This window comes from Simochromis diagramma, unplaced genomic scaffold (genome assembly GCF_900408965.1).
Source record: "Simochromis diagramma unplaced genomic scaffold, fSimDia1.1 OVJJ01000510.1, whole genome shotgun sequence".
Classification (NCBI taxonomy): Eukaryota; Metazoa; Chordata; class Actinopteri; order Cichliformes; family Cichlidae; genus Simochromis; species Simochromis diagramma.
In genome coordinates this window covers 4,362,187-4,379,648 of record NW_024387326.1, presented here as the reverse complement: position 1 = coordinate 4,379,648, position 17,462 = coordinate 4,362,187, and the positions used below count along the sequence as shown (strand labels likewise).

The following is a 17,462-nucleotide window of genomic DNA, read 5'->3' as shown; positions in this document are numbered from 1 at the left end:
AGGTGAAAGATTTGTTTTGTTGTCGTGTTAACAAATTATTGTGGGAAATTTAAAAAAAAAATCAAAGTGATTTTAGTGGTCATTAAAATGTGTTCAGAATTTGCATATTGATGACTCATTTCATAAATCATGAAACACTGCTCTCCCTTACATAAGCTGCCCTTATAGGCTAAAAATATTTGTATTGGTATAGGGAATACTGGCTTGATATCAGATCAATACCAACATTTGCAGTACTGCACATAACTAGCTGTGTTTGTCCGTTTTTGTTAGCTTTCAGTATGGATACACCCATAGATAAGATTTTTTTGGCTATGTGGTTCCCTTCTATAAACTACACTCAATCCCAATGTGGGATATTGCTGTGCCGTCTCACATAGGGACAATGTGGGATAACACGGCCTCGCTGATTTCACCTATAGACACTTGACGCTTGGCCTCTGTAAATTAGTATGTGCACCACTAAATATACATTTCTGTAATATGCATAGCAGTTGGGCTCCTCTAAAATGCATTGTTATTCTCTCTCAACAAACCTTTTTAGTGTTGCATTAAAGTATCCCTGCAAGAATGGTGAGAGATTGGCTGAGTGACTGTCAGGTTTCCTCTGACTTTTTGACTTTGATTTTTGACTTGGATACAAAAGACTTGCATGGCTCAACATTTTAATTTAGAACCAAACAAATGTAGCTTTCAAGAAACCCAGCTCCTTAACACTCAGATTTATTGCAAAAAAAGAGGAAAAGGAAAATGAGTTACATGTTCTCATTTCAGTATCTTCTTTTTCTTTGTTACTTTTGGTGGCCCAGGTTTTCTTTGAGGCTGCTTCCTGGGCAGTTTGGCGACTTTAGCTGTGGTCTGTGCTTTGACTTTCCGGGATTTCAAGGAGTCTGCTTTGGATTTCTTCACTTTTGGATCTGCAGCACTCTTCTTTTCTGGTGGAGAAATGTTCTCTGGGCAGGACTTGAAGACGTGGATGCCCCGGACCTTCTGACCTCTGAGCTCAGGAGGGTGACCACAAGTTGCGGTCAGCTCCAAACTAACATTCTCCATCCACCTGAGTCACAGATACAAAGAGACAGAGTCAGTAAAGCTGTCAGTTCATTCTAACTGTAGTCCCAGGTAAATCTTACACCGACCTGCGCAGAGGAAGCAAAGAGCAGTCACAACGCAGTGGGTTGTCCTGCAGGTCCACAGTCTCCAGGCTGGTGAGTGGGCTCAGATCAGGAAACTCCTCCAGCTGGTTTCCTCTCACAGTCAAAGTCCGCAGCTCTGAGGCCAGCCCCAGCAGTGCATCCTTGGATATCTGCACAGTGGTGCAATACAAAGAGTTGAAAAGAAAATTCTTTATCTTGAACAAGCCCTCAGTGCAGTGAATAATCAGCACATATTTTCACATAAACAGTACAGTCACGTTTGGACTAGATATTGGAAGCCTGGCGTGATGGCTGGTGTTCAAATACTGACAATGCTGAGAAAACATAAACACGTTGCAAACGAACTTGTGATATTAGCTTAAAAGGGTCTCTCGTACCTTTTCCATTCCCATATGATCCATGTAAAGTCTCTTCAGACTTTTGGATAAGGGCTGGAAAGCATTTGGTCCCACCCAATGAACTGAGTTCCCAGAGAGGTTGAGCTCCTGCAGATTAGGGGTCTCAAGCAGAGCGTGGGTGGGCACCTCAGTCAGCTGATTTGAATCCAGGTGAAGGGTACATAGAGAGTCAGAGTCAAGAGCGCCCTTGGCAATGTAAGTTAAGTTGTTATTGCCCAGATATAACTCAGTAAGTTTAGAGCCCAGTGAGGACAGCAACCCACTGGTCTCAAGTTTAGAGATGGCATTTTGCTCCAGGTGTAACACAACCAGACTTGGTAAGAGTGACAGAGCTAGAAGAAAGACACAGAACAGCCATGTTTTAGTTCCAGTGTTTCTTGTAGATAGTATCTACTGAGGCAGACTTAATGTAATTTATCCACTGACCTGATCCAGGGAACTGTGCCAGCTTGTTCCTCTCCAGGTGGATGTAGGTGAGCTTGGGCACTCCAGCAAAGGCCTTGGGGTCCAAGGACATGAGGTCATTATCAGAAAGATACAAATACAAAAGGTTTTTCATCCCTTGGAGGGCACCACCTTCAATTTCATGGATTTTGCAGGACTGCAAGTGAAGAGAAACAAGTTGGCTGCTGCCTGGGAAGCTGTTGGCTGGAAGGTAGTGGAAGTGATTATCGTGGAGGTCCAGCAACTGTGTCTGGGCGGGAAAGCCTCGTGGGATTCTAGTATGGCCCCGACCCTCACATGTGGCATGCTGGGTCTCAGTCTAGAGAAAATCAGTTTTGAATGTGAAACCTGCAAAACGTCTCAGTGGAAATAACAAACAGTCATCGAGGAAGTACTCTGAGGGTTTACTTAATAGAATACCGACATATCACAGTGCTCTAAGACACTGATAAACATATGAGTAAAACAGCTGCCTTGTAGCATGCAGCATTAGCCTTCATTTAAAGGCCTTTGAAGCATTATTTGTGGTGTGCCAAACATCTACCACTATGTTACCCATCTACCTACAGTGGATTTTTAGAGCTTTCAACTCAATTTTATTTATATAGCATGGCCACTTGATCCAACCCCTAACTATATGCTTTATCAAAACCCTTTTAGCATAGCTCTCTAGCTTAAAACTAGAGAGGGTGTCTGCCTCCTGAATCCAAACTGGAAGCTGGTCCCACAGATTAGGGCCCTGAAAGCTGAAGGCTGTGCCTCCCATTCTACTTTTAAATATCCTAGGAATCACAAGTAAGCCACAGTCTGAGAGCCAAGTGCTCTACTGTGATTAGTGAAGTAAGTAAGTACAAGTGAGCCAAGTGAGAGTGTGGTAAAACAGCAAATCTATGAGAAACTGGAGTTTTTATTTTTTCTTCCTGCTTTCATTGTGTCCCAGAAGTGTTTTCTGTCTCCAACTTACATCACATTCACAGTTAGCTGGACACTTGACCTTCTGCTTTGGCTTGGCAGTGGCTGTGACCGTGGGTGGGACTCTTTCCGTACTCTCCTCCTCCTCCACCGGTGACTCCCCCCTCCTGCAGCGCAGATCCAGAGGAGACACCGCCTGCAGAGGCTCATCTGAGAGGTGAGGAGGTCCAGAGCAGGCCCCCAGCAGCTTCACACCACTAACTCTCGCCCACTGCCTCAGTGGAGACATGTAGCAGTTACAGTAGATGGGGTTCCCTTTAGAAAAAGTAAGAAATGCCTGTTGGTCAGCACGTAAAAATGACACATGGTATGCTATCACCCCCCTACATCTTTCTTTCTTGGCCTCACTATGAGACATGAGAAGTCAGATCACTTACATCTGCTGGTTTGGAAAAAATGAAAGCCTGTTATGTTAAAGTAAAAGTCTGTGTCCAATAAAAAATATCAGAACACAGGCTTTACCTGTCAGGTTGAGGCTGGTGAGGTCTCTAGGGCCTGAGAAGGGCTCCACGTACCGAAGATGGTTGTGGCTGAGGTCAAGGTGTGAGAGGAGGGGGGCTTGAGAGAAGGCCTTGTGTGAGAGGTCCTGAAGGGACATGTGGCTGAGGTACAGGTGTGTAAGCTTTGCCATGGAAACGGAATCTTCCCCGAGGTAGACCATGGGGTTGTGGTTCATGTGCAGCCGTGTGACCTCACGGAGTCTTAACAGGTGGAGGACATGGCAATTTAAAATTGTCATTTAAAAGCTCACAAATTTTACTACACATATCAGGTTGTCCCACCTCGTCATTGTCTGTGTGGGGAAGAACTGCAGCTCATTGTGATCCAAGTCGAGGCGGCTGAGGGTGAAGAGCCCAGCAAACGCCTCAGGTGCCAGGTTGTTCAGAGAGTTGTGGCTAAGACGAAGAAACTTAATGTTCTGCAGCCCCTTGAGGAGGAAGAGGAGGAGAAGGAGGACCGTTGTGGAATCGCATTACCAAACACATCCAAAAAGATTATTAACGTATTTACCCATAATTTGGAGTACCTGGAAGACCATGTTAGGGATGTAAACCAGCTGGTTGTGGGTTATGGCCAGTGTGTTGAGGAAGCCGAGCTGTGTGAAGGCTCCAGGCTGGATCTCCTCGATGCGATTGTTGTCAAGACGCAGCTCTTTCAGGGAGGAGAGACCGTCAAAGGACTCCTGCAGCAGTGAAAAGAAGAGAACATCATTCTCATAATAAAGACTCGAGAGGAAAAACTGCGGGCCTCTGATCTTACTTGGTAAAGGATTTCAATTTTGTTGTGAGCCAGGTTTAGAGAGACCGCTCGGCCAAGAGTCCGAAAGGCGCCCTCTTTAATCTCGATGATGTTGCAGCGCTGCAGGTTGAGATGGGTGAGGTAGGGTGTGTGCATGAATGCCCCCCTGGACAGCACCTGCAAGTTGTTATTCCTCAGGTCGAGTTTCACAGTAATCTAGAGGAAGCAATGAGTATTGGACACACTATTACATGCCAGGACGGAAACCAGAGTGAGGCTGGTTTATTCAGATAATAAGTCTGGTTAGCTAATCACTATTTGGTTCTAAAATCACTCTCTCTTGATTTCAGCACTAATTACTCACAGAATGTGGTCCGTGCTTCATAATTATACGCTTTCATTCTTTCTTTACTGAGGACAATGAGTGATCATTCACAACACAGGCTGGAAAATAATTACATGCAGTATTTTACAGAAGCTTCTTTAGCAGCAGCAAACTTCCTTTAGATGTTTCTGATGTTTCACTGAGGAGAAATCTTTGTCCTATAAACCTGTTTCAGTTCATCGATATTTCTGGGATGTCTTAATTGAAAACCCTTTTCAGGTCGTGCCAGAGCATCTCAGTCAGGTTAAGAGGAGAGCATTTGAAATTGTTATTGAAACACATGCACGCGCCATCCTTCAGAGGAAAGAGGAGAGGATCCATCCAGCTTGTTATCAACCCTCAGTTTAAAAAGCCTACATGTCTAAGATACAGCAAAACCCCTGAATTCCTCACCTCCTCCACAGTCGGGGGGACATCTGTTAGGTTCTTGCCCACACAGGCTGTTGTGAGTGTGATGCTGTCACAACTGCAGGCTCTGGGACACTTTTTGGCTTCCACGGGTAAAGACAGTGTTAAAACAAGGAGGACGACTTCAGCAGAGAAGATCTGCATCTGTGCCAGTAACACATGTTAGAAATAGAATTACAGGAGTGGCTAAAGGCCCCGGGTTGGGAGACAGACACTAGACACACTAGTTCAAGTTATAAAGCTATTCTGCACCTTACAGAAGCAAAACAACAGATTTGGGGGTCTTGAAACATGGATTCCTCCTCATTTACTTGGATAAAGGACTCTGCTTTTCCTTTCATGTCTATAAAATATTGTTGAAGGATTGTCATGTTACCTAAGGTATCTTTAAGGAGGCAGAAGAGCTCTCCACGGTTGAAACCAGCATAGCCTTTTACTTTGTTTGATTTCCCCTGGTCTCCCACAACTGGTTCCTGGTTCCCAAAACTCAACGGTTTGGCTTTAGCAACACATGGCACACATCATTTATCTGCCATTTTTAAAATATAGATGTAGCAGGTGATGATCAAAACTGATTGATACTCAATATCTTACACTATATATCTTAACACTGAATGCTACCATATGAGAAATCTAAACTCCAAAGAAAATCCGAGTTCAAAACCCAGACTCACTGAAAACAAGCAGCTTGGCTTACCTTTAACCATATGGCTGTGCTATCAGTGTTTCCTTGGTAACAAGAATTAGAGATGGATTTAATCTGCCAGTTCGGGCTTTAAGTTGTCCACTGAGGGCTTTACTTCACTCTGAGTGTGTCCAGTACTTACAGCCTGTGGTCCAACAGGCTAACAAACAAGCCTTTGGTAAATTCTTTTGTGGTGACCCCTGATCTTTGTGTCCTCTCTCTGCAAATTAACACACTGGCTTCACATTTTCTGAGGCACAAGAAGCGAGCAGCTTCTATTTGCTGACACATGAGATGAAATAACTCACTGCTGGTTTGGAAAAATCAAGGCTTTTAAATCTGAATGCCGGAGTTTCATCCATAAGCTTCCATTATAACCTTAAAAAAGCCTGCTTCATCAGGCAATAATAATTGTGTGAATGCCTCAAAGTATTCTGCTATTTCTGCTAATTCCGGCTATATCTTTTGGTATTTATTACTATTATACTTTTTAAAATATTCCACTTTTTTCCTTTTGTCCCATTGAAATGAATGGAAAACTTCCACAATTCTGCTAAAACTTGCTTGTTTTTGAAACTTAACTACTTTCTCATACTTTCATATAGAAACTCCATTCAAACTTTAAAACGTTCTAAAAATATTGGGCTTTTCATGTGTGATTCAGCTTTTTCATATGTGTTACCATTTTAATTAAATACCTCTTTAAGTTTTCAGTTGCAGCTTTGTGATTTTTCAGAAAATACATGCGTTGTTATGGTTGCTATGCAATTAACTCAGAGTGACAACTTGTCCTTTCTGAACTTTCTCTTCATGTCCGAACAACTTCTTGCTACTCACTCACTTTTCACTCAACCTCCACAAATTATACATCAAAACGTAGGTATTTTTGCTGGCTTTAAGAAAATGTCACTATCATTGTTGTGGAAGTTACAGATTTTTATCAGATCGCCTCAGAGCAACACAAAGTCTGAAAACTCTCCATAGAAAGTCAATGGAGAGTTTGTTCAAAATCAGCGCTGGAACTCTTTAATGAGAGCCATTTTCAAATCGTCATATCTCCTTAACAAAGCAAAGTTAACAAATGAGGCTTGTGCCAATTCATCTTCAGACACTGCTGACACTCACGGTCGAAGCAGTTTTTACAGTCATCTTACCGTTGAGCCATAAATTACATTTGTTTGAGGGGTGGAAATCTGTCCTTTCTGTCCGCAGTGAAGGTTCAAAGTCTGCCGATTCACCCAGTACAAGTGACAGGACAAGTGCTTCTATCCCACCTAGTTTTACAGTAGTTACACAACGTTTTGTAACTCCAAAAAACGGCGCAGTACCTCTGATTGGTGGACTGAAATTGAGCAGAACCAGGTTGTTCTGCCTCTTATCAGCACAAATCTCAGCCTCTTCTGCTGTTTTTATCAGAATTGTCAGCTTTTTTCAGTTACGTGAGAACCAGTTTGGCTCAATGAGTAGCTGAAAAATTCCACCTCTTCTGCTCTTTCAGAAGAATTTTAGCTTTTTTACCTCTTTTCAGCACAATTCAGCTTCTTGGGCCCCCTGCATATTTTTTCTCTCATCATATCTCTTGTTGGGACAAAAACTGCTTTGGCTCAGTGAGATGAGCAGCTGCTGTGATTGCTGTGATATCTGTTGGTGCAGGTTTGAATACTACTGGTGGCTGTTAGCACACCTCTGCTTGCATGCACTCTGCTTTAGTGACACTGTTCAGTGTACCCTTTCAAATAAAGCAGTTTTCAGCAAAGAGTTCAGCTTCTACACAGTGTTTTCATCAGATAGTTCTCCTTCTGCTGTTTTCAGATTCCACTGCAAGGCATTCACACAGCATTTTCGCAGGAAATGCAACTTTTTCTAGTTATTACTACCATTTCAACTTTTCTTTCTCCGTTTTGCATTACTGTAAAATCTGTATCTGCATTACATCTTTGGAGTTTAAAGTTTTGCTTTTTATTTTTAAATAAAACTCATTCCAATAAAAGCTTGGATGCTATCTGAAATATAAAAAAACCTAAGTGTAATGATTTGAAATGCTTATAAATCCCATTTTTATTCTGACTGCAACATTCGAAGAAGGAAAAAATTATTTGGGAAAGAGCCACGTTCACCACAACAGCATTCTTCTTTTAACTGCAGCCAGGCCATTTCAACACTGAACCTCTTCGCTAGGTTTAGCATCGTCTTGCTGAGATATGCAAGGCCTTTTTCTGAAAAAGACATTATCTGGATGGGAGCACATATTGCTCTAAAAGCTGACCTTATACCATTCAACATTAATGGTGCCTTTCAAATGTGCAGATTATTCTGAAATTGCTCCATAAATTGTGGACAAGGGCTTTTGCCAGATTGGTATATATCCAATCACGTTACTGACCCGTTGCCAGTTAACCTGAATTTTCCTTCAGCTGTTTCAGTAGTTTCCCTTATCAGTTTAAATATTTAACATTTTCCATGTTTTATTGTGAATAAAATATGGGTTTATGAGACTTGCAAATCACTGCATTCCAGTTTTATTTCCTTTAAACAGCATTTTGTCTTTTTTGGAATCGGGGTTGTAGAAACTACACAGTCAGCTTGCAGAGACTTAAAAAAAACAACAACAACACTCAAATGAGCTTTATTTTTGCAACACAAATTCATCAACAACTGTCTAACCTGAAAATACATTTCAATTTATTTAATGCATTTTAATGTGGTATGTTACAGTCTTGTTTCTGCTTGTCAATAGATATTTTAATATCACAATTTGACAATATTTGTGAATATATAACAAATATTTGGTGTGAAACAAGAGAACAGCAAAGGTGAAAATTAAATAGAGAAGCCACAATAGCTGCGAGTGCCAAGTCCACACTGATCCTGGTTTACAGCTGTCACCTGTGGAGCGTGAGGCCTTTTCTCATTCACCCGTATACAAAGAAGGTGAAGTTAAAGGTGTCAGTGCTGTCTGGTAGTTATTTGAACATATACAAAGGGCTTCAACAATTTCACACCTTCAGAGCTTTTTCTATTTCATAAGACGTATTCAAGTTATGTCCGAAGTCCAAGGAAAAAAGGGCTTTTCTCAAGTGCTCCTCTTTTTTACTTTTGTGTTTGTGTGTGCTGGTTTCCAAAGGCCATGAATGATCAGTCTATGCGCACATGTCCACAGTCCTCAGCTCTGAGACCGGACTCTCTGCAGTGTTGATTGGAGATTGTTTTTAGCATTTCCACATGACTCCAAGGTCTTGTTATTCCTAAGAATGACACATGCAGATTGTACAATTATTTATCCATTATTACAATTTTTTCATTAAAAGATCTGGAGATTTTCTAGGATCCCATGAAACACCCCAAAATCAACAATAATTATTTAATTATTAATTTTTTTTATAAGTAAACTGCACCAAAATATTGCATTATATAAATAGTTTAATCAAGAATATAATGAACCCTCTCCAACACAAAAGTGAGATAAAACCAGGGCGAATTAATCACCATCTGTTTACGCACCTGGTGCAGAAGCATTTATGTGCTACGTTACTAAGGATAGGAAATAATGGCGTTTTGTACCTGGAAGCTGCCTTTTGATTGGCTCATTCTGTCACGTCCTTACCGGGACATGAAGGCCTCCAGCACAGCCACGCTCTCTTTGGGGAAGTAGTCCTGTCGAACGACATGCTCCAAAGCTTGGAGGTGGCCGGGGACCACAATCACAGGTTTCACCTTATCCTCGCTCTGAAGGTAGAGGACCAAAAACATTAGGGGGGAAAAAAAGCAAACCAAAGACACATTTTGCAGAGTGTTTCATACCTTAATAAGTCCAAGCAGCACTAACAAAGATGATACAAAGCTGTAGCCTTGGAAGGAAGAGGAGGTGAAAGCTTTCCTCAGGAGCCCATCTGCAAGAGGAAAAACATCTTTACAAACAGAATTTTCAACACTGGAATAACACACCACTGACAACAAGTTTACTTTCTCCAACTCCAAGCACCACAAAACACACATTTATGCAAAGCAAAATAAGATTTTTTATTTATTTTTTTTAAAGCACAAGTTTCCATCCACCAATTTGTTTGTTGATGGGAAAAATTACAATAATATGAAAAAAAAAGTGCAACGTGTGGGGAACGTATACATATATATATATATATATTGTTATATCTTAAGGTTAGCGTGGCTCTCTTGGATGGAAACAACTACCAGCATCTGAAGCTAATGATTTTATACTGCTTCATAAATCCATACACACCATGCTAGTGTAAAAACAATGAAAATAAATAAATAACATACATTTAAAAAAAAAATAAACTCTGGCACATATTGTATACAACAATAGAAACAAATGCCAGTTTTACACGTGGCTTTTGTTCTAAATAAACCTTTAAGTGGATCTATTATTATAAAGCTCCACTTAAAATTTTTGACTCCGTATGAACTCGACGAGACCGGTGAAGACGGAAGCCCCGCCCACCTTCCGCACAAACCTTTTGTTTGCAAGTGGCAGCCAAACGTGAAAGCTGGCTCTAACTGTGATGAGCCAAAACCACTTTTTCCAGAGTAGACTGAGCTTTCTAATGACTTAGATGAGGTAAATTGTAGGATTATTTAAATAAAATTAAATAAAAATAATTTAAGAGCATTTTAAGCTTCAACAATAGCTGAAAATGAGAAAACTATACTAATACTCAAAGTAATATGTGAAAAAAAGAAAGAATCAAACAGTTTAGCACAAAATAACCAAAATACACAAATGTCACACAAGTCTGGCATTTGCAAGATGATTCAACTCCACAAAGTGTCTTACCAATACTGTCCAACACTGCATTCCTAACTTCAGTATTGTCCTCCTTATACACAGATGCAATCTTGAGGAAGGCTTCAGCTGTTTTTGTAGCGTCTGAAACATCCACCTGGGCCCAGAAGAAGAAATGTTTACACACTAAAGGACTGCTGGATCTTTGCATAGGATTACAAGTGTGTTTTAATGTCACTGGAGATTTCTTTGCTACCTGCTGCTCAATAAGCAATGCTCTCGTGGGGCCCAGTTTAAGCAGTTTGTCAGGGGAGGGAAAGCTGAGGAAGGAGGAGACTTCTGGGGGTCGAGGTGCTGACTGTGGGGTGGAAAACTGTAAGAACAAGGCAAAAGGAAAAAGTCAAACCACAAATGTGTGCATATGATCACAGCTAGTGTGGATTTTAGACTTCCTGTCACCTATTCAGTACAGAATGAGGCTTCTGTTAGACATAATAGCGACATCCCTCAATACTTTAACATGTTAGTCATCATTTGGATTCAATAAGGCCCATATCTTACATATATCCCACTTAGAACTAGTGTATATTTTTTTCCTTATAGAGATTTAATGGTTAGAATTTAAAAAATTATAATTATAGACACATTTGATGCCATTTTACTCGTTTAACTTGAGCCAACTTGTGTTAAAACTATTGCAATGAACAGACATGTCTTACCTTATTGCCAGTGCTTTCCTCTTCCTCCTCTTCTTCCTCTTCTTCCTCTACTTCCTCCTCGTCCACATCGTCCTCGTCATCATCTTCTTCCTCATCGTCGTCTTCGTCCTCCTCGTCATCATCATCTTCTGGCTCGCCCTCATCATCACTGAAGAAGTTGTTTGTTTGTTTTTAAAGCACAGCTCTGTACTGAGGACTTTGCAAAAAGACTTCATGACCTAAAGCTGCGTCCACAGTAGATGCGATTTGCGCGTTTCACATCACTTGATAAACTGATATTTGACATCTGAGATGTGACGTATTTACTACCGGGTCATTCAATGGTATCCTGAGTTGGCAGCCGTTTGAATCACTCACCTGGGATTTGAGAAAAGTTTATCTCGGGTACTGTCCACTTCATGCTGTTAGTATTTGAGTAGAGTATTTAAGAGAAGCCTGGCAGGAGGATCTCAGTATAAAGATTATAGACAGCAGATGTCAGAAGGCTCAAGAGCATCTATGGACCTCGTCAGCATGTGCCAGATAAAGGCCTATTACAATTCAAGGTTCTACACAGGCTACATTTATCAAAACGCAAACTGGCTTCCTTCCTAAAACGATTCCTTCTGTTATTTCATCCTGTGATCGAAGCGAACAAATACCGGCTTCTCTAGCTCAAAAATCCTGAACCTGTCCACACATCCGAGGATTTTGCACTAAGACATTTCAGGCCTTGTCAGAAGTTTTGCTAAAGCAAATTGCTCGGGGCCCAAACCAGACATTATTTTGGGTGAAAGCAGCAACCCTAGAATTGTCAAATAATCAATACATGTTAATCGGATTTGCGCTGTTATTGGCACGAAAACTTATTCTGTTGAACTGGAAGCAAACGAAGCCACCGAGGTGGGACTTATTCCATGTCATTGGGCAACTCTTTGACTACTTTAACAAATACAAGGCATGAAAGATGTATCTATAGTATTTTGTCTTTGAGATACTTTTTTAAGTTGCTGTAAGTTCATATGAAGAACCTCAAAAAGAGAGTTGTGTGTGTGTGTGGGGGGGGGGTCTGAATGTCACTTTCTGCTATGAATCACAACCACTGTGGATGCAGCTCAAGCAAACAGGAGTCAGACTAAGCTGTGATTTACCTGAGTGATCCAAGTAGCTCGCTCATGTTCATGGCTCCCATGGCGACTTTCAAGGCTCTGCAACCATCCTCTCCGATGCAGTTACCTGAAAACCAGAGATCCTTTTACACAAGCCGTGAAGCCAAATGCAGCTAAAACAACATTCCTCCATAATGTCTCAAATACAAACAAACTACAGAAGCATCATGACTGACACCGACTGCATTCTTTGTACCATTTAGGTCCAGTTTCTCCAGTTGGTCCTTGTCTTTTACTGCCTGTGCTACGACCAGAGCAGCATCCTCAGTAATCTCACCGTACGACAAATTGAGCTCCTGTGGAACATAAAAACGATTTATTCAGAAAGGTGTCCCACGTACATACATATGCTTTTATTTTAACTTCTGTAACGTCACTGTAGACTTCCACTATGTAAAACAAAAGGCGATGGATAGGAGCAGCTGTAAAGTAAAGTTTTCCTTCACACGCGAGCTCCTAGATAGGTTTCTACTGCAGGTCTATTCTTTGTTGCAAATGTGAGAGAAAAGCTTTCATGGTGAGAACTGAGCGTGAATTAAACGATAAGCGTCGAAGCAAACTTTTACATTAAGGATTTTTTTTTATAATCAAGTTAATCGATGGATCGTTACAACTCTAATACCATCATTAACCCTGTGCCCTGTTGTCAGGATGATAGGGGGAAAAAATTAAATATTGTCCAAGCCTGCTGCCAACAACAACTTGCAACAAAGAGCTGGTAGTAGAGGGTTGCCCTCACTTACCTTGAGGATCGGCAGCCCCTCTGACACGCTCACTGCAATCGCTTTGGCTCCTTCCGGTCGTACCAAACAGTCTCCAAAGTTTATCACCTGGATGCTCCGCAAGTGTTTCAAGGCCTGTGAAGACACAGACAGTATCTGCTGTATCAGGCTGAAAATAACCAGTACAAATGATGGTGATGCATATTTTCACTATATTCAAATCATTCTGTCCTATTTTGCAGGCACTGTACAAATGTATCTTGTGAAGGCATAACTTAGAGTTATATAAACAATACAGATCTTTCCTCTGTGCCTTTTAAACCAATCAGACTCTTTTGTGCAGGTGTCAGTGAAGCAGATTTCCATGCTTCACTCCATGCTTCACTCCATGCTTCAAGACTATCCAAGATTCTTTTTCCAGGCCTGGGAAATGAACATTTTCAAATACTTTTCATGTATTTCATGAGTGCACAAACTCTGTTTAAAAAAAACAACTCACTGTCTAGATATGCAACTACTAATCCCTTACATATGTATACCTGAGCCATGGCCATAGCCCCCTTCTCAGTGAACGTGTTGTCATTCAGATTGAGGATTCGAAGTCCTGGATTGTGTTGCATGGCTTCGGCCAGGGCGGTCACACCTGCGTGGTTGATGCCATTCTGGGGCATGTGAACCTCCTCCATGCTGCCCATAAGCTGGAAAGACAAACTTTAATCGTACACTTTCGCTGCTTACACATAAAAGATAAAACTGTGAAGATCTCCTTTGAATGTGTCTGACAGCATAAACTGGCTGATAATTATTTAAACGAAGTGGTCCAAGAATAAAATGTGTCAATCATTAAGAGACGTATGAGAAACAGTCATTCTGATGAATCAAAATGAAGCCTGTCAATGAAAAACAGTCTTACCTTAAAAGCCTGAGCGAGGGCAGTGGCTCCGTCATTCTCCAGTCGGTTTCTTCCAGCAACAAACACCTTCAGGCTGAGGGGCGATCCCGCAGCGCTGGATTTTTTATGGTTGTAGATCAATGATGCAGCTAAAATCTGAGGAGTACAAAACAAGTACAGTCATAATGATCTATGATGCATCTGTCCACTTGTCTGGTTTTCATCTTTGATGCTTTATTCTTGACAATGACGACCTTATCCAAGAACACGTGTCATCTCCACACTTACCTTGCCACCTCCGATGCCCATGCCACAGTTGTTGAGCCGTAGCTCCTGCAGTGTGTAGCAGGTGGAACTCTTTAGCAGATTCTCAATGCCCTTTACTCCATCGGGTCCAAAAGCATTGTCGCTGAGGTCTAAAACTGTGAGCCTGGCACCCGCCAGCATCAGAGCATCACCCAGTGAATTCTACAAAACAAAAATAGGAAAATAGGAAGTGAATCAAAACTAACCGCTTGAGAGTCAAAATTGATGTGTTATTGATAATCATGTAGTACCAGGGAAGGTGGGATCTCAGAGCGCAGGCGACCTGTAAACATGTCACTCCAGTAACAACGCTGAGGAGGAAGGAAGCAAGGAGACAAGAGCAGTGTCAGTGGAAGCCACAAGATGATTGACTGACTGATTGTATTTCATTACAGGGCAGTTAATCATATAAATTATTATTAGATTCACCCATGCTTGTTGCAGGTATCAGTGTGACAGAGAGCAGAAAGCTGTTTTCAGCCATATTTAAACATTGTGTCGGACTAAGTTATCAGTTCATCTGCATATGAAACTTCTTATTTTAAGTGTGCACCCAACCTATCGCCCTAAGGCAGCTGCAGGATGCCAACCCCCCCCCCCTCACCCAAGCCATGAATTGGATAAACGTTTGGATTTCTCATTCCAGATTTTCATACTTCAAACATTTGCTATGATAAAGCACCTTTCATCATATGCCTTTGGAATATTAATATTAATTGTATTTTTATTAGTTCATATTTATTGTGGAGAAATATAAAACTGCTGAAATGTTAGAGATGATGAACAGAGAAAAACGTCTCACCATCAATGCACTCTTTGTCTCCAGGGCCTTAGCGATGGCCTGTGCTGCCTCCACACCTACAGTATTTCCCTCTAATCTCAGAGCTTGTAAACCCTCAAAGTCCTGGATCTCCTTCACCATCTCCTCAACTGCAGAGATTCAAATGATCATATTAAAACAGGTAACACATAAGAAAAATCATTAAAGCCAAGCCTTTGGATTATTTTAGTGATTAAGTGACACTCACCTGACTGAGCATCGTCCAGCTTTCTTCCCTGTCCTTTGTAACTGAGCTCTCCATCCTCCACTCCAGTTTTGGCCAGAGAGTCAGCCAACTGCGCAACGTCGTCTGTCGCCATCCTGGCACCTGAGGACCAAATGCATCACTTTTTTAACTTCATGATAAACTCCGCTGTCTGACTCCTCTGCCCAATACCAGATGCTAACAGAACCAAAACAAAAGCACCCAAAAGAAGTCATTCAAACTCTAAATTATTCAGCTGCGTGTGAACAATCTGGTTTAAAGAGCGCGGGTTTTTTCTGGAAAACCTACCCTTACTGCTAGCCTTACTGCGACACAAAAACAGCTGAAAGCGCTTGTTCCACTGAGGGAATAATGCACCTCAAACACTGATTTTAAGTCTGGAAAACCACCGGAGCTCCCATGTCTACACTGTGTAACCAGTAATCTCTACAGTCTCCTACATAACGTCTGCACTCTGCGTGCTCGTCTAATACCCGGAGACAGCCGACAGCTTTGACGTAACGGTCACTGAGACAGAGTTGTTTTGGGGTGGATTTCCTCTTACAAGCAACCGGCGCCTAGCATGGGCTAACGTTGCTACCGTTATGCTAATATACCTGCACGAACTGTAACAGGCTCGTGTCCGTGGAGCCTTTACGATCGTTTCTGGAATTTATAATCCATTTTTATGCCATAATTATATATTTTCTTATGCGAATATGAACAGAAAAGATTCACGTGCTAGCAAAGGTACATTCAACGTGGTTACAGCTCGGTCAGTCATCTGTTAGCAAACCTTTCAAGTTGGCCAGCGCCGAGGTTAGCCCCAGCCCTCGGGTTGAATTAGTTATTTTACACACCCTAAATCGCGTTTTAGCTAAACATGAGTCTACTCTTCATATAAATGAATGCTGTCATTACCACAACACTGCTGTGCCGCTTGAATAGAGTCCGGCGGGTCACTCCCTCGCTATTGCGCCTCTTCTTCTTCTTCTTCGTGAGTTTTATCAGCGAAAATGGTGCATTACCGCCACCAACTGGTAAGGAAGGACCTTAACAAAAATATTAGTCTGTCTTCAAAAATTAAAAAGCAGCCTCATAACCTTTATATCTTGAAGTTTGTTTTTTTTTTTTAATTTGTTTATTTATTTTCTTTGCCTTTAATAAATAGCTTTTGTTCTTATACTGAAGTTTTAGATTACTTGTCTAAAACAAGCCAGCATCAGAACTTCAGCCAAACTACAAAAATAAAATACGAAGGTCAGCCAGGAAGTGAATCAGAAACAAAAGCAACAAATCCTGAGATGTTAATAACCCATTAATCCCATTAATATTCTGCCATGCCAATTTGTTATGTTTTATTTCTCATGGAAAATACAAACTAGTTGCAACATTACAGAGATCCTCTTTTACTCTTATTCTTCTTTTGGCTGTTCCCTTTAGAGTTCACCATCCTCCTCACATCAACTCTCTGCATGTCCTCTTTCACTGCATCGATGTATCTTCTCTGCAGTCTTCTTATTATCCTCTTAACTGGCAGCTCCATCTTTAACATCCTTTATTCCATATATTCAATATCGCTTCTTCCCTTGTTATCAGTGCCACCGTCTCCAAACTAAACATCATAGCAGGTCTCACTACCATCTGAATGGTGATTTTGCATATCTTTATGATCACCAGAAACTTTAAACTCGGACACTCAGAGTTATGAACACTTATGCCTGCATGTGATTGTGTGTGTCCTCAGTCATGAGGTCAAACTGCACATTTTCTCCTCTGAGAGCTGCCTTTGTAATTTCAGACACTTGTAGGTGCCATACAGCAGTGTGATGGTGGGCCTCTTTCTGATATATTCCAGATGTGTATGGGGGTGAAGACGAGTCAACAAATGGCATAACTCAGCGGGTAGGTCTTTGGCATATTTATGCAGGCTTTGTCAAACTGCTTTTATTCTTGTGGATGTCAGAGCTGTTAGGCCCTAGCTCGTTAAGTTAAATATGTCTGTGATGCTCTAAAGGGCGGCAGTTTTATTTCAATAGAGATCAGAGGTCATCTCCTTCTATTTGTCACACTTACAGGATATGATCATGTGATTCATCATCTCTTGACTGTGCTGATCTGCTCTGCTAAACGCAAAATTTCCTTCTGTGTGCTGTGACTGTGTAACGGACTCAGGAAATATTATGGTACCCATAGTTGTGTGATTTTAGTTCAATTT

General features: G+C 41.3%; 2 protein-coding genes across 5 annotated transcripts; both read right to left on the bottom strand.

Annotated features, from left to right (window-relative positions):
* Window positions 1–337: 337 nt before the first annotated feature.
* chadla (chondroadherin-like a) lies at window positions 338–7,168 on the bottom strand. The gene is made up of 11 exons (XM_040006029.1): window positions 6,843–7,168; window positions 4,989–5,147; window positions 4,232–4,426; window positions 3,999–4,154; window positions 3,754–3,899; window positions 3,434–3,672; window positions 2,964–3,226; window positions 1,982–2,318; window positions 1,535–1,887; window positions 1,140–1,306; window positions 338–1,057 (listed from the first exon to the last, which is right to left on the bottom strand). Exons 2-11 carry the CDS (start codon window positions 5,145–5,147, stop codon window positions 766–768), a joined length of 2,307 nt encoding a protein of 768 aa, XP_039861963.1. The 5' UTR covers window positions 6,843–7,168; the 3' UTR covers window positions 338–765.
* A 1,130-nt stretch (window positions 7,169–8,298) lies between these two features.
* rangap1a (RAN GTPase activating protein 1a) lies at window positions 8,299–16,268 on the bottom strand. 4 transcript variants are annotated; one of them, XM_040006034.1, is made up of 16 exons: window positions 16,166–16,268; window positions 15,248–15,367; window positions 15,022–15,149; window positions 14,471–14,530; window positions 14,202–14,381; window positions 13,935–14,069; window positions 13,561–13,719; window positions 13,043–13,156; window positions 12,496–12,595; window positions 12,282–12,366; window positions 11,152–11,299; window positions 10,689–10,805; window positions 10,484–10,589; window positions 9,490–9,578; window positions 9,250–9,414; window positions 8,299–8,933 (listed from the first exon to the last, which is right to left on the bottom strand). In XM_040006034.1, the coding sequence occupies exons 2-15, from the start codon at window positions 15,357–15,359 to the stop codon at window positions 9,289–9,291; spliced, it is 1,659 nt and encodes a 552-aa protein (XP_039861968.1). In that variant the 5' UTR covers window positions 15,360–15,367; window positions 16,166–16,268; the 3' UTR covers window positions 8,299–8,933; window positions 9,250–9,288. The 4 variants fall into 4 exon arrangements, with proteins under 4 accessions (XP_039861968.1, XP_039861964.1, XP_039861967.1 ...); XM_040006030.1 differs by having other exon boundaries at window positions 9,293–9,414; XM_040006033.1 differs by lacking the exon at window positions 16,166–16,268 and adding an exon at window positions 16,041–16,127 and having other exon boundaries at window positions 9,293–9,414.
* Between the last annotated feature and the right edge of the window lie 1,194 nt (window positions 16,269–17,462).

Excerpts from the sequence above, each read along its gene's own strand:
- rangap1a (XM_040006030.1), bottom strand. The coding sequence starts at position 15,359 with ATGGCGACAGACGACGTTGCGCAGTTGGCTGACTCTCTGGCCAAAACT. Across the intron at positions 14,382-14,470 it reads CTGAGATCCCACCTTCCCTG|AATTCACTGGGTGATGCTCT; the intron begins GTACTACATGAT and ends TTTGTTTTGTAG. Across the intron at positions 12,596-13,042 it reads AGGGGCTGCCGATCCTCAAG|GAGCTCAATTTGTCGTACGG; the intron begins GTAAGTGAGGGC and ends TATGTTCCACAG.
- chadla (XM_040006029.1), bottom strand. The coding sequence starts at position 5,147 with ATGCAGATCTTCTCTGCTGAAGTCGTCCTCCTTGTTTTAACACTGTCT. Across the intron at positions 1,888-1,981 it reads GGCACAGTTCCCTGGATCAG|CTCTGTCACTCTTACCAAGT; the intron begins GTCAGTGGATAA and ends TCTTTCTTCTAG. Across the intron at positions 1,058-1,139 it reads TCTTTGCTTCCTCTGCGCAG|GTGGATGGAGAATGTTAGTT; the intron begins GTCGGTGTAAGA and ends TCTGTGACTCAG.